Source organism: Lontra canadensis, unplaced genomic scaffold, assembly GCF_010015895.1.
Source record: "Lontra canadensis isolate GAN:19392208 unplaced genomic scaffold, GSC_riverotter_1.0 scaffold11, whole genome shotgun sequence".
NCBI lineage: Eukaryota > Metazoa > Chordata > Mammalia > Carnivora > Mustelidae > Lontra > Lontra canadensis.
The window spans coordinates 19477365-19491325 of NW_022631005.1; the positions used below are offsets into that span (position 1 = coordinate 19477365).

The 13961-nt window shown below is 34.1% G+C and overlaps 1 protein-coding gene across 1 annotated transcript in view; it reads left to right on the forward strand.

The window, feature by feature from the left end:
* Positions 1–13961, forward strand: part of LRP1B (LDL receptor related protein 1B) — a 1927222-nt gene that overhangs the window by 1651344 nt on the left and 261917 nt on the right. The window contains exons 51-53 of the mRNA XM_032856138.1: positions 1901–2020; positions 6288–6416; positions 10033–10155. Of these exons, the coding sequence (XP_032712029.1) occupies positions 1901–2020; positions 6288–6416; positions 10033–10155 (372 nt within the window). The remainder of the gene's footprint in view (positions 1–1900; positions 2021–6287; positions 6417–10032; positions 10156–13961) is intronic.

The following is a 13961-nucleotide window of genomic DNA, read 5'->3' on the forward strand; positions in this document are numbered from 1 at the left end:
AGAACAGAAGAACTTGTAATCGAGAGTAACACTCTCCTGCCTCTGTCTTGCCTTTTAACCTTTTCTGCTTTTGTTACTGGTTATCTTTGTCAGTCTAAATGATAAACCTTCATTTTCTTTCTGAGTAATGAAACCCTAATACATTTACTTTCTGCAATGAAAAATAAGGATTTAGCTCACACTGCTCATTATATTCTCCCTACCTGTTATTGACTACTATTATTCGAAATGTTTCTATTAATTACATGTATAGCTTTAAATAGCACTTAAACGTGTATTTCCTCAAACTCTCATCTTTCGCCACTACCTCCTAATTTCTGTGTGTGTACGTTTCATCTAACTTGGCAAGTCAAGACAGCATTTTTAAAATTTTATTTTATAGGGACGCCTGGGTGGCTCAGTGGGTTAAAGCCTCTGCCTTCAGCTCAGGTCATGATCCCAGGGTCCTGGGATAGAGCCCCACATCGGGCTCTCTGCTCAGCGGGGAGCCTGCTTCCCCCTCTCTCTCTGCCTGCCTCTCTGCCTGCCTCTCTGCCTACTTGGGATCTCTGTCAAATAAATAAATAAAATCTTTAAAAAAAATAAATAAAATAAAATTTTATTTTATAGAATTTATGGATTTTATGATTTCTAGGCCAAAGAAATTTCCTACAGGAAAACAAAGCCTATATTCACTATTTTCATTTAACACAAATAACATACACTCTGGTGAATAGACAAAGTAGAAAAAAGATTAAAAATGGATCTTCTATGAAATGTCAAACTCCTCTAAAAGTAAATGTCGTCATGAAATATGAAGGTGCATTTTGTTTGATTAAGATGCTATATATCTTGACATTAGAGCCAGATTGTGAACAGGATTAACAGAAAATTTTACAAATAGTTTATGCAGATTCTTAGTTTCTGGACAAGAAGCCATTATATGTTTGTATTTTTGTTAGTTTCATTTTTTCCAGTTTTCAGTTTTTCCACATTTCTCTCTTTATCACAGGTCACCTAAGTGAATATTTTAAATAAAGATGCAAGACTTTAACATAGTTTATATGATTGAAAGTGAAGTGTTTATTTTTTTTTTATAATTTACATTTGGAACACTTGAATTTGGAAGGATTTTATTTTGGATGTTGCCTGGTGATAGATATACTGAGTGGAGGGACAGGCAGAAGGTGGAGGAGAACAATCACAAATTTGACTTTGGAATTAAAGAGAATACACTATGATAAGTGTATAATGTAGTAATAGAATACAAACCACCACGCCAATAAATTTAGATGTTGTTCATCAGACTTAAGTGTCCCCAAGAGAAGTAAAAACCTCTTAAGTGTTTAGTTTGTATGCGTGTGAAACTGGTGGCTTGTCATCAAGCCAAAATCCCCTTAATCACCTCATCGCTAAAAACAAATATATACGCTGGTGAATATATCATATTATAATCTTACCTAGGATGCATTTTTTTCTCTAGTTGTTCAAAAGTCAATTAAGATTTCGAAGGGATGACCAGACCACACTTGGAACATTTGTTTTTTATCTGTCCACTAGATATTGTGTTTTTTTTTGTTGTTGTTTGTTTGTTTGTTTGTTTGTTTTGTTTTTAAATGACACCCTAGAAAATACTTAGGGGAGAGTGGCTAGTATAATGAGTAGCTCAAAGTCAAGCCCTGTGAGAATTCTGTGGGAAGAAAAATGTTACATAACCTGGACACTGAGAGGGAATACACAGACTGTTGTCAAAATTTTATAGAGCTGTCATAGAGAAGAGGAATTCGGGTTGTTTTATTATAGAACAGTTTATTTTAGCAAAGTCTAAGGAAGGACTTTCTTACTGTCAGACCTATCCTAAGATGGTCTCAAATGATTTTTTTTTTCTTTTGCACCTAAAGCAAACACTTTTGTCTTCTAGATTCTTCTTGTTCTTGGAACCAATTTGCTTGTTCTGCACAAAAATGCATATCTAAACATTGGATCTGTGATGGAGAGGATGATTGCGGGGATGGATTAGATGAAAGTGATAGCATTTGTGGTGAGTTGGTTCTTCTATGTTCTCATATATTTTTAGGCATATGATATACATACCCATTATCATTTTAGAGCATACATAAAACTGTTAAATTTAACATTAAATTTATATATACATTTCTGTGTAGCTGGTTTCATATTTTAATGGCAACCTATTATTCTATTATTTTTATATACATGGTCTTTCAGTTTTTAAGATATTTTCCTGAATATTCACACAATGAATATATTTGTAACTTTTATTTTTTTAGTTTTCATGTACTTCTTTGGATTAGATCTCAATGACTGGGATTACTTACATCAAATGATCAAACATTTTTTCTTGGTCTTTGACATGCATTCCTAAATTACCCTCCAAAATATACTGATTTACATTGCCACAAACCACAAATGCTATTTGTGTTTGTATAAATGTATTATAGTGATTATTATTATTGAATTATTATAAATGGGAAGTAAAAAGGGGGCTATTGTATATAATTTTAAAATGTACTTCAAAAAACAGCTTTATAAGATTAGAGGTTGAGTGTCCTACTATATATCAACTACAAAGCCAATGTAATTGCTTTTAAATAATCACAAACATTTAACAAATAAATTAAATGGAGTTATTAAGTTAATTTTTAAGGGATAAAAGAAGGAATTGATAATCTTTATGAGTTTATTACAAATAACCAGCATTCTACTAATGTATTTATATGCTTCTTGGTCTATCTTTCTGATCTATTTCTACATGTATATTATTTATAGGCATAAAACCTTTACTCATTATATCAGCACCATTTCATAACTGTTATTATCCTATTTTCTCTCTTTTCTCTCTAAATAAGGTGCATGTACAGAGTTAAGTGTACTTGACACCACTTTTAAAATTTTGGTAGTGGTGGCCTGTTTTAGGTCAATACCACAGAGACAGGTAGGTAGGATTTTATACTACTCAAGCTAAACTGAAGTTCTCTGTAAATAGTATAAAATTAAAGCTGTCTTCTGAAAGCAGGTAATTTATTTTCTTGTATTTAAGCCACCCAAATCTACTTATTATTTACACAGCTGAAACAACTTATTTATACAACAAATAAATATAGAAAGATCACTGTCAAAAAACTCTGAAAGGAAAAAGAACTCAGTAATCAACTAAATGTCTGGCCAGTCACTTTTAACTACTTTGTTTCTTTCTGAAGAGAAAGATTTAATAATCTTTCTTTAATTTTAACAAAAGAATTACCTACTTACAATGGGTTGAGCCTGTTGCCAGTCTTTAAAATCATCTAGCTTTTTGACCTTCTGTTTAACCCGACACTAAATGGCTCAATTGATATCCCTTTCCTTTCTGAGTGGACACAATATAGTAGAAGGTATAAAGACTCTGAAACCAGAGTTCAATTCTCCCACATCTATATTTTCCTTACCTATTGGGATGGTATTAAAAGATCTCCCTTATGTAACTATTGTGATCATCTAACATGACCGTTGTATACAATATAAATGAATTTATTTCTATTCTCTTTTGTTCCATTTCTCGTGCTCTCTCCTTTATTTTTCAGAGTTATTGCTGCATCTACATCTATCAGTGTCCTGATAATTTTTAAAAGAACTAAAATGGTAATGGACATGTTTACCTGTTGTCAAAAACAGCCAGTCCATTTAATTTAATTACAGGCTGCATTTCATATGCTAACTACCAAGCTGGTGACACATAAAAAAAGACTGCTTTACACCAAATATCATTCAATGAACTGAACCTAATATACTAGGATTGGGAAGGAATTTTATAAATAATTTATCTCAGTGTTTATCATCTTTAGTGCACAAAAGATACTTTTCAGAAGTTTGCTAAAAATGAAGATTCCTAAGCCTTACCTACAAATATTCTAATATGAACTGTAAGTACAACCTTTCTTAATAAGCACAATAGTGGTTCCGACTTGGGATCTGAGGGTCCCATTTTGGAAATTATAATCTAGTACACCCTCATCATTTGACAGATGAAATAAAAGAAACTCATAGAAGTTAATAAATTGCCTGAGATCACTCAGTGAATCAGTGATGACAGAGCTAAGACCCGAATTCAGATTTATTAAATCCTTTCTAATGGGATAGTAACTCTTACCAATCAAATATCATATCTGAGTAGGTGCACAAGACGGATCTGGTAGAAATATTTCAGCTTGTTTTCTTCCTTTCTTGGGATTCATTTCCCTGAGGAAGTTAATGTGTTTCCAGATGGCAGGGGTAACCATGGAATGAAGCCATTAGTTTTTTCTTTGGCCCCTTTTCTTTCTGATTGACTGTGATGTTTTGGCATGCTCTTAATACAGAAGCTGTTGAACACTATCAAGGGAGCCAGAAAATTAGCTGCAAAGAGCTTTATGCCATTTTATAGCTTGAGGTATCTTAGTAATTATCTAGTCATACCCCTCATTTTATAAATAGTGAAACTCAGACACTTAAGTCTTCTCCAAGGTCATACAGAATTAAGTTTCTCAACAGCCAAATTGATATTATATCTATTATGTCTACCTTGAGATTAAATGGGGACGATAAAAAAAAAAAACACTAGACAAGGAGGTCTACATGTATCAAAACTTCCTTACTACAGAGAATGCACTTTTTAAAAATCTCAAGCTAAATAACAAAAATATTATGGAAATTAAAGCACTATTTGAGAGTATAATAGTGAAAGTGACAGTTTATATTCTTGTGGCAAGCTTAAAAAGATAGATCATAATGAGGAATAGTATAAAAATAAATTTTGTAGGAAGATGATTTTATTATAGAAGATATTAAAGACATAATAGCAGGTAAATTCATTTTTAAATGAAAGCAATACTTATTTAATAGATTTTTTTATTATTTCTTCCAGTAATAGGTATCATATTAAACCCCATTCTATTAGCACTGATCCTCAATCAAATGAGCAAATCTGAATTACCTGGAGGACTTTTCTCTATTCACTTGCCATCCTGTCCTCCAAGCTAAAGTATATGTCAAGGACAGTCATGTTTATGATGGAAAAAATCCTCAGAGTGTTTTATTTTAGCACCTTGCTCCCCCCATTTGAAAGCATTGCATTGAAAAGCATGATCTGCTCATAACAACTCCATAGCTGAAAAGAAAGGTGATAATCGTTCTATAATTAAAGCATTTTGGTCACTGTTTTAAATGTTTGAAACCTAATATTTCTCATTCTATTCAGTTATATTTTCTTCCTGTAGATATTAGCATTTAAAAAAATAATTCTAAAAATTAGCATCTATTCTATGGATAGCTTTTGCTCACAGGAAAATGGAGTTAAAGAAAAGTTAGAACATGATTTGAGGGATATCTAACTGATTCACTCAACAAATATTTTATATAAGTAAATAAAGAATTCAATATGTATAACTGTACTAGATGCTAGGAAAACATCATGAGAAATAATTATGTTCTATTTCATATGATTGGTCTATACCCATATAAGGTGAAACAAAGAAATCACCTATGATCCTTTGAGCATATAGTCAAAGTCAGCAAGCATTTTTTTTCTGTGTACGTTTGAAAAAAATCATGCATCTAAAGGGACATTGATTTGACAGAGCAGAGAAAAAGTAGATTTTATTTATTAAGTGTGTAAAAACAAAAGGAACATGCATACATTAATTCTTTTCAACAACACAAGGTAGAGAGTAACAGTCATGACATTAGCGGTCGAGAGAAGGTGCTCAGCAATCAGAAGGGTTTTGAACTCCCAGCTGAAAATGTGTCATCCAGCACAACTTGTGATGTTCTGAAAGCTTTTCCACTTCTCTGAGCCTCAGTTTCCTTCCAGTGAAATGAGACCAATAATAGTTCTACTGGTTGGAATTCTTGCAAGAATTAAATGAGTTAATATATTAAGTGCCTAGCATATGTTGAGCAATAAAAACAATATTATTATTATTATTATTATTATCCTTATGGGTTCAGTCTTTTAGAAATTTTATCATAGTTTATTCACAATTCTATAGCATTTGTATGCCTTGCTACACTTTGTAGGGAGAAAAGACCTTTATTATTTTCTGCAATGTAGCCTTAAGAAATAAAATACTTGCACTTAGGAAGGCATGATTTCTGAGAGGAACTGTATAAATATCTATAGGAGAAGGATACTATGTGATGATTTCAAATAGCAACAGTCTCTTCCTTGTCAGCAACATTCTTCTGTTTACTTTCTTTCTAAGGTAAACAGAAATGTTAGATCTTTCCCAGAAGACATGCAGTGATCTTAATGGCATTCTCTCGTTGGCTTTCAGGTGCTACCACCTGCGCGGTCGACATGTTCAGCTGCCAGGGATCCCATGCCTGTGTGCCGCGACACTGGCTTTGTGACGGTGAAAGGGACTGTCCAAATGGAAGTGATGAGCTCTCCACAGCTGGCTGCGGTAGGACACTGTAGGGCTCTGTGTGAAGGAAAGCTGACACAGTTTCCTCAGACTCTTCCTTTCACAGTACTCACCATATCACATTTTCTCTCACTTTCCCAATCCCTGGACTTGTAAAATAGTACCCAGACTTAATCACGTGGGATGTTGTCATCTTGGTAGTTCAGCGATCCCTCTAACCAACTGCTGTTCAGTTTTTCAAACATGCAGAGTGAGACCACCCATTTTAAAACCCTTCTGATGAACACAGATTCATTATTTCACTTCTGAGATTATGTAGCTGCTTGATGTATGTGTGTGACTGTGGTAGATTTGTTATTTTCTTTTTAGACCCCCACCGCCACCCCCACAAAGGCTTTTAGATTGCCTATTACAGACACTCTATAAATGGCTGATGTGATCCCAAATAACCACTGATCAGAAAGTCAGTAAACACCTGTTAGTCCTATGGAGAGGGTATTAACCCTTAGGTCAGGTAAAAATAGTATGGATATAGCTGAATGAAGCTAGGATATCTGGTGGACACCTTTGGAGGTCAGATGATTTATTAAGTTTCTGACTCTTGGTCACCTCAGAAAGTTTTCACCGAATTGCTCAATAGTAAAAATTTAGATAAATTTCCTTTGCATGATCAAGAAAATGAAGGAGCTGAATATTTGAATGCAGGTCCCAAGGTCACTTAGGGTATCTGTTGAGGGGAGCAATTTATCAGAAACAGTGCTATGAATTCTCATTAAAGTGAATTCTGCCAGTCATATCTCCAATGACCTGTCTTCAGGTCTTTAAAACTGTATTTGAAGCCATAATGGAGGTGTATGTGTATGCGGGTATGTATATGGGAGTTGGGGCATAGTTAACATGGAGGAGAAAAAGGAAAACTTTGAGGCAGGCCTATGCGCACAGAACTTATGCTAGAGTAGAATAATTCAATTTGATCTTGAAACTGATATATGTGTCTGTAAAGGTCAATGGGGCTACTGAGGGCTACATAATAAAGGATTATGCATCAATTCAGGGATCCAGATGGTCCCAGTATACTGTTGCTATTGTAGCAAGTTAACATTCTGGGAGGCATATTAGCACTATTGGACCACATGGGTGCTATTAAGTAAATTATGCTAAAATACAACAAATTGTACTCAAGTGACCTGAAAGCGTTAATGCCAAATAAGCCTCTGTTGCTTGTGTTTTAAAAAATAATTCATCTGTTAGAACTGGCATAATTCACTTTGAGTTATGTAAGCTGTCATACAGTTCAAAGTTAGAGGAATTAGTAGTAACTGCATTTTACTTTGATAATCATGGGCAGTTTTTAAAGCTCTTCCTACATGGCTTCCACATCATTTTTGAAAATAATTTTGTTGAAAATAAATTATACTTGATTAAATCCAAAGAATCATTTCTGTTTTGCTTACTCATGTCTCCATTCTTGTCATTGCTGACTTTAAAGCAGAGATTTCCTTTTTGGAATGTGGGGAAGGCTGGGGCTAGGGAGATGATAGACTTTTTTTTGTTTGTTTGTTTTGTTTTTTTAATTTCTTTCTTAAATTTTTTCTCAGTGTTCCAGAATAATTGTTTATGCACCACACCCAGTGCTCCATGTAATACATGCCCTCCATAATACCCAACACCAGGCTCACCCAACCTCCCACCCCTCTCCCCTCCAAAACCCTCAGATTGCTTCTCAGAGTCCACAGTTTCTCATGGTTCATCTCCCCCTCCAATTTCCCCCAACTCCCTTCTCTTCTCCATCTCCCCATGTCCTCCATGTTCTTCCTTATGCTCCACAAATAGGTGAAACCATATAATAATTGACTCTTTCTGCTTGATTTATTTCACTCAGCATAATCTCCTCCAGTCCCATCCATGTTGATACAAAAGTTGGGTATTCATCCTTTCTGATGGAGGCATAATACTCCACAGTATATATGGACCGTATCTTCCTTAGCTGAGAGACTTGTAAAAAAAAAAATCATTATCCTCTAAGTGTCAGAACAAAGAATAGAAAAGATACTGGGTCATCACAAAGAAATAATATATAAAAAAGAGTAGAAGTGTCATGGAAGGATTTCAAGAAACAGTAGTAACATCTGAGTCATACTGAACAAAGAGAAGAAAGAGAAAGGTGTTCTAGGTAAAGGGAAGTCCATAGTAAGACATTGAAGGGGGAGGTTGAAGGCCTGTAAATTTTTTCAAGTGTCCATTATATGCCAATTATTTTGGTAGGTGCTTTTATTTACATTATTGAATCCCTCCAGTATCTCGGTGAAATGTTTTTAGGATCTGCCAAAAATAATTGTTACACAGATAGGAATTTAAACAATACCTAGGAATTTATTGAGTACCTGAAATGAGCTGATCTGCTTCAAATATCCCGTTCTTCCAAGAAATTTCTCTGATAGATTTTATTATCCCATTAAATGGATAAAGAAACATGCAACAAGAAGGTAAATACCTTCCTCCAGATACAAATCATAAATAGCAAAGTGACTTTTTGCAAAATCTTCCTCTTTCTGGTGTACTATAATGGCATATATCAGATTATTTTTTATTTTACTTAAAAATGAGATGTAATTGATGTATAACATTGTATTAGTTTTAGGTGTACAACATAATGATGTTATATGTAATATTATGCAGTGATTACCACAGTAAGTTTAGTTACCATCTATTATATAGCAGATTATTTTTACATTAGAAATATCTCAAATCTTGAGTCCTAACAGAACATTTATCCTTTAAATATAAAACAAGGTAATTGAAAATATTTAAAAATGATCTCCTCAAACCATTATTGATTCTATGCATATTAAAGTTTATTCACTCTGCATAAGTTACCAGCTTCTGAACTTTTGCTGAAAGCAATTGTACTTTTTGGTCAAACACTTTCCAACTTGCTTAGGATCCTTGCTACAGCACTACTGTCATGGATCAGGATTCCAAAAGAATGGATATTCCATTTTGTGCATAGGTATTTAGAATTTTATGTGATACTTAATGCTTGGGCTTATCACATCATAGATCTTAATTTAACCCAAAAGCTTTATTTTCATTTTAGAGGTAATAACCTTCTTAGCTTTTTTGATGTTTTCTTTTCACTTCCATCATGACCATTATTAGCACTTGGTAGTCTTTTCAGTTTCAGTTTTCACAAAGAAGCAAGGTGGGTTTTTTTGTTTGTTTGTTTGTTTGTTTTTAATCACTTTACTGGTATTACTACAGACATGAAGAGAGGAAAAAACCCAGCCACATTATTACAGTTGAGTGATTTTTTTTTTTTTAAATCATGTACGAACCTTTGAATTCATCCTTCAGCAAACTGACAAATTGCTAAGTGGCCTGAAATTTCAGGGTCACTATGGAATTGTTGAATGTATTACTACTGAAACTTTGAATTACATTCATATATTTCATATATAAATATATGTATGTTAACATATATTATGAATTTATATATATGGTCATATATATTATGAATGGAATATTGGGCAAACTTTTCTTTCTCTAAATAACTATAAATTATTGAGAATAACAACATACATCCCCTAATCTCTTCAGGTGGGGGGAGATAAAATAGGTACTCATCTAACTTTATTCTTTTTGATATTTTTCTTAGCCCCCAATAATACATGTGATGAAAATGCTTTCATGTGTCATAATAAAGTGTGCATCCCCAAGCAATTTGTCTGTGACCATGATGATGACTGTGGAGATGGCTCTGATGAGTCACTGCAGTGTGGTAAGTATATACGGACTTTTCATGGAAGAGATTCTCAGGCCGAGTAGTGGTCTTTTAAGATAACTCAAGAAATATAGAAATAGGGATGCCTGGGTGGCTTAGCCAGTTAAGCATCAGGCTCTCTGCTCAGGGAGAGTCTGCTTCTCATTCTCACTCTCCCTCTGTTCTCTCTCTCTCTCACTCTCTCAAATAAATAAATAAATAAAATCTTTAAAAAAAAGAAATATAGAAATAAATGATGAAGATAACTCATAATGTCATTAAGGGCATGTTAACGTACTTATTCATAGAAGTATCACAATAACCTCTTTACATTCTAGCATAGTTACACATTGATTTGGAGAGCATGCCTACTTGTGGTATGTTCTTATTAGGAACCACATGGGGAAATGGTTAGAAAAATATCTTTGATTGAAACTACTTTAAACTTTAAAGACTATATATGGCTACCTAGTTCATTCTTTTAGCCAAATCAAATATTTGAGGAAAAAAGTTAAGAGAATTCACAATTATCAGAGAAACTGCATATTTAACATTTTTCTTTCACCTTAATGGTTTACATGTGCACTTATTTGCTAAAAATTAAGTTTTATTATGATGAAATGTGTATCTTGTCATTGCATATATATTTATCTGACCATCACCTATGTAATGTATATGTAAATACATATGTAACTTTTGTAGTGAAAATCATTAAAAATTCCTCATTGAAATTGAAGTCTTACATGAACCTAGTATTTTTTGTTAAAAAACCTCAAAATCCTTAAATGCATACATGAATAAATATAAAATGAAAAGTCATAAAATCCATATATAATTATAAAAGGCAGTCGATTTAGTGCCCTCTGTTGTCCTCCCTGTGTTGTGTCTACAGCCTTGGTCTTTGATAGTAATCTCTTTTGAAATCAGTGGCTACCAGTTTTTATGCTCATCTCACCATAAAGTCATGGATTCAGTGTGATATTTTACAAAGTACATCATAACTCAAGATGTAAATCTGAAGTAGAGTTATGTCTGATTGAATATCTTCCCTCTGCTAGACACTTATTCAGTTGATATGGAGATGAATGAGATAGAGATCCCACTAGAAGAATTTGCAGACAAACAGGAAAATCAAATAGAATAATAGCACACATTGTCAGATGGGACTAAGAATCACAATAGATGGGATCAGAGCTGAGAGAATAATTTTTGAAGCACTAAAGAACAGAAGTAGGGAATGTTAAAGAAAGTCATATTTAGATGGTAGATAAAATGACACAATGGTTAAAAGCACAGACCCTGGAGGCAGATGGCCTGGGTTTAGATCCTGGCTCTGCTGCTTACTATCTGTGTGACCTTTGAAGTTATTTCACCTTTCTGTCCCTAAATTCCTCATCTGTAAAAAAATATATAGTAACATTTTAACTCTTAGAGCTGTTAAGAGAATTAAATGAATTAATATTTGTGAAGTGCTTAGAATAGTTCTGGACACATAGAAAGTTCTATGTATGTCTACAAATGCCTACAAATTCACATCAGTGAAGAATAGCAATTTGTCTTTTGTGAGGTAAATTGAAATTAGAAAGTTGAAACTGGATTCTAAAAAGTCTGAAATACAGTGTAAAGAATTTGTAGTTAATTATTTTAGCTCTCAGTTGCCAACACACCTTTGAAACTGAGAATGCCACAGTCAAAATATGTTTCAGACCCATCTTTTTCAGCAGAGTGGATGAAATATTGCCCTGGGCGAGGGGAGCCATTAGGTGAAAATAAGCTAGATAAAAGATTATTGCAATAGTTATGATGATTAATGAGGTGATGGGAAGCCAGGGCAGAAATGTTGGAATGGAAAGAACAGAATGGGTCAGAATTCATTTACAGTCAGATGTGGAGGATAAAGGAAAATTTCCAGGTTGGATCACTTGGTGGATGGTGTTACCATCATTAATGAGATTTGGAACATGGGAGGTTAAGGGCCACGTTTTGCTGGTGTAGGAGAAGAGAAATTTTAAAAAGAATTAATTTTGGATGTTTTGAATATTAGTGTTAATCAGACAATCAACATGAAGCTATACGGTGAGTGTTTGAAAATTTAATTCTAGAGACCAGAAGTATGATCAGGACAAATAAGATTAATTTGGTGACCATAGGCATAAAGGTGATATTCAAAAATGACAACAAGGAGAACACCTAACACTGTAGAAAGGAAAAGAGGAGAACAATAGGCTGAAGATTGAAGTTGGGGCTTCACCCACAATATTTTAGGATGAAACAGGAGATGCCTTCTTCATACAGAAGGAAGGATACAAGAGAACAACAGAAACAAAATAAGACAGATGCCATGGGAGTGGGTTGTAAAAATTAAACCAGGCAGTTATTTACAAGCTAGTGGGCTCAACAACATCAAATGCTACAGGAAAGTGAAATAGGAGTCCGAGGCTCCTTTGAATTTGATGCTTGTCACTTGGTATTTGTTAGCTCTGAGAGGAATTTCAGAAGGTAGAAGTTGTAGAAATGGATGTGAATGATTTGAGGATGAACTGGAGATAAATAAGGGAATGCTGGGTAGGGTTGTATGGAAGAAGAATCATGTGTAGTTAAGAGTTATGTGGATGGTTTTTTGTTTTCTTTCTAAAGATTTTTATTTATTAGAGAGAGAGTGAGTGAGAGACAGAGAGAGAGAGAGAGAGAGGAGGCACATGAGCAGGGGTAAGGGAGGAGTGAGTGAGAGAATCCTTAAGCAGACTTTCCCTGCTGAGCATGGAGCCCTACTCGGGTGGGCGAGGGGGGCCGAGAGGTGTTTGCTACAGAATCCTGAGTTCATGAGTTGAGCCAAAATCAAGAATAGGCAGCTTAACTGACTGAGCTACCCAGGCGCCCCAGATGGATTTTTATTGTTACTGGGCTGGGAGAAACTTGAATGTAATGTACCTGTTGACTGAGAATGAACTAGCGAAGGGCAGAGAGGAAGAAAGACTGGCGAAACTGTAGGTACTTTAGAACTTTGTAGTTTTGCTATTCAGTATGATAAAAATCTCAATTTTATAATCATTGTTGAATTATTTTTATTGGAATTTTATTTAATTAACATGCAGATCTTATTCCCTCTCTTCAAAAGTAGAATATTTACCAGATTTACCCGAAAGTTTCTAATAGAAATGACAGTTTTACTGTTAACAAACTTAGCAAAAATTCAATCTAAAACTCATAATAGTCAAAATCAAATGAGTTTTACTTACAAACAGGCATAGATATGAGCATTGAAAATTGACGGGTTGGTACTGTGATTTGAATAAAGCTTTTTAATGCCTCTAAGTATCAATCCATATGATAATTATAATAATTCTGTGCTTATTGCTTTATAAATTGGCTTTTTTTTTTTCATTTTAACAATGTCTTTACGCTTTCAATGCTGCTTCCAAACATAAACATGGCATTACAGCTTCTGAGAATTATCATTATAACTTGCAATCACTTCATCCATATGTTCTGCTACTATACCTAACCAAGCTTAGTCTTGAAAAACATTAAGAGCTTTATTCTTGTTTTCTTTTTTTTTTTTTTAATTTATTTATTTATTTATTTGACAGAGAGATAGCACAAGTAGGCAGAGAGGCAAGCAGAGGGAGAGGGAGCCTGATGTGGGACTTGATCCCAGTACCCTGAGATCATGACCTGAGCCGAAGGCAGCTGCTTAAGGGACTGAGCCACCCAGGTGCCCTGCTTTATTTTTGTTTTCTATTCAAAGGGAATTCTTTAGGATATAGATAATAGGGAACAGAGATAGTATCCTTGAGTATTGCATTTTGTTTCCTCTTCCAGAA